The following is a 1,432-nucleotide window of genomic DNA, read 5'->3' as shown; positions in this document are numbered from 1 at the left end:
CCACGGGGTGCGGGGGGAGGAGGGGGTGCCATCTATTTTATGCGCATGCATAGTGGGCTCCCGGAGCACCTTATTTTCTCTCTAAAAACTGTGGTCTCTGATGTAACCATTCTCAGATAGGATCACCCACTTGTCTTTCTTTCTTCCCCAGGCAGATATATCCGAGAAGTACCTCTCCGCCTCGGAGTATGGGAGCTCTGTAGATGGCCACCCTGAGGTCACCGAGACCAAAGATGGTACCCACGCTTATGGCTCTCAGCCCAGGGTGGGGAGGGGATGGTCCCCAGGCTGTGTGGCCCAACCCTAATGCGCTTCAACAGCTACTTCCAACATGCCTCCCCTTTATAAACAGCTAACAGATCCAGGGAAAAGGGAGAGATGACCCAATGGAAGTTCCATGACTTGCTGGGGGTAGAATATTCTCTCATCCTCTTGTTGGCTCACCCTGTTGTAAGGGTCTTGGAGCTCATGCAGGCTGTAGATGCCCAGGTGCTGGAACATCCCGTGGGAGAAGCCAGGGTGCCCCTCTTGAGTGTGCCAATCTACAGACCCCTGGCTCTGGGCTGTGGGTCTTGGTGTGGGGAGCAGGAGTCTGTATGTGTGCACATGCATGTACACACGTGTGTGCAGGGAGGGGCAGCTGTGGTGGGGAGCGTCTTCTATTTTTCCCATCTACTCTAGGGCCTGGGGCTAAGCTGTGTGCGAGGCTGATGGCTTTTTCTCTCATCTCGACAGTGAAGAAGAAGTGCTCTGCGGGCCTCAAACTGAGCAACCTGATGAACCTGGGCAGGAAGAAGTCCACGTCGCTGGAGCCGGCAGAGAGGACCCTGGAGACCGCCTGTAAGAAGCGCAGTGCCTCCTGGGCCGCAGGGCTTGACCCCTGGGCTGCAGCCCGTCTCCAGGAAGGCAGCTCAGACAGCGAAGGCTGGGGCTGTAGGTCTCGCTTTAAACGTGTCTTAGGGACGTGGAGTCGTGGCCCAGTTCCCGTCTCTCTTCACTGCAGGTAGTTCTTCATGTCTGGCCAGACCCTCTCACTGCAGTGTGGATCTTTTGCGGAAGTGAAGGGTAATGGATTGCTGTCCTCCTAATGGTCTGGGAAAACGTGTTCGTTAGATCGATACTTAAGGAGCTTGGCAGGCAGTGTTACGGAGAGGGAACCAAGTGGATGGACACAGTCCTGGGAGCTTAGAGTTCTAGAGAGATGACAGCTTTGCCCCCGTTGCCACATACCTGCTGGCGGAGCAGCTATCAGGACTCAGGGACGGAAAGAACCTTTCCCGCTCTGGACAGAGATGGATTCCTCAACCGGAGTCTTGACGAACAGGCAGGAGCTACGTAGGCTCGGAGGTACCCGGGGTGGGAGCCAAGACTGAGACGCAGACTGGTGAGACGCATTCAGGGGCCGGGCTGGAAAGCCCACGCGTCGCTGGGA

At 56.4% G+C, this 1,432-nt stretch overlaps 1 protein-coding gene across 1 annotated transcript in view; it reads left to right on the top strand.

Annotated features, from left to right (window-relative positions):
* Positions 1-1,432, top strand: part of AFAP1L2 (actin filament associated protein 1 like 2) — a 91,914-nt gene that overhangs the window by 81,786 nt on the left and 8,696 nt on the right. Inside the window, exons 12-13 of the mRNA XM_015557965.1 lie at positions 152-236; positions 736-840. Of these exons, the coding sequence (XP_015413451.1) occupies positions 152-236; positions 736-840 (190 nt within the window). The remainder of the gene's footprint in view (positions 1-151; positions 237-735; positions 841-1,432) is intronic.

The sequence above is a fragment of the Myotis davidii genome, unplaced genomic scaffold (genome assembly GCF_000327345.1).
Source record: "Myotis davidii unplaced genomic scaffold, ASM32734v1 scaffold107, whole genome shotgun sequence".
Taxonomy (NCBI): Eukaryota; Metazoa; Chordata; class Mammalia; order Chiroptera; family Vespertilionidae; genus Myotis; species Myotis davidii.
Note: the sequence above shows the minus strand (reverse complement) of the source record. Positions and strands in the feature narration are given on the sequence as shown.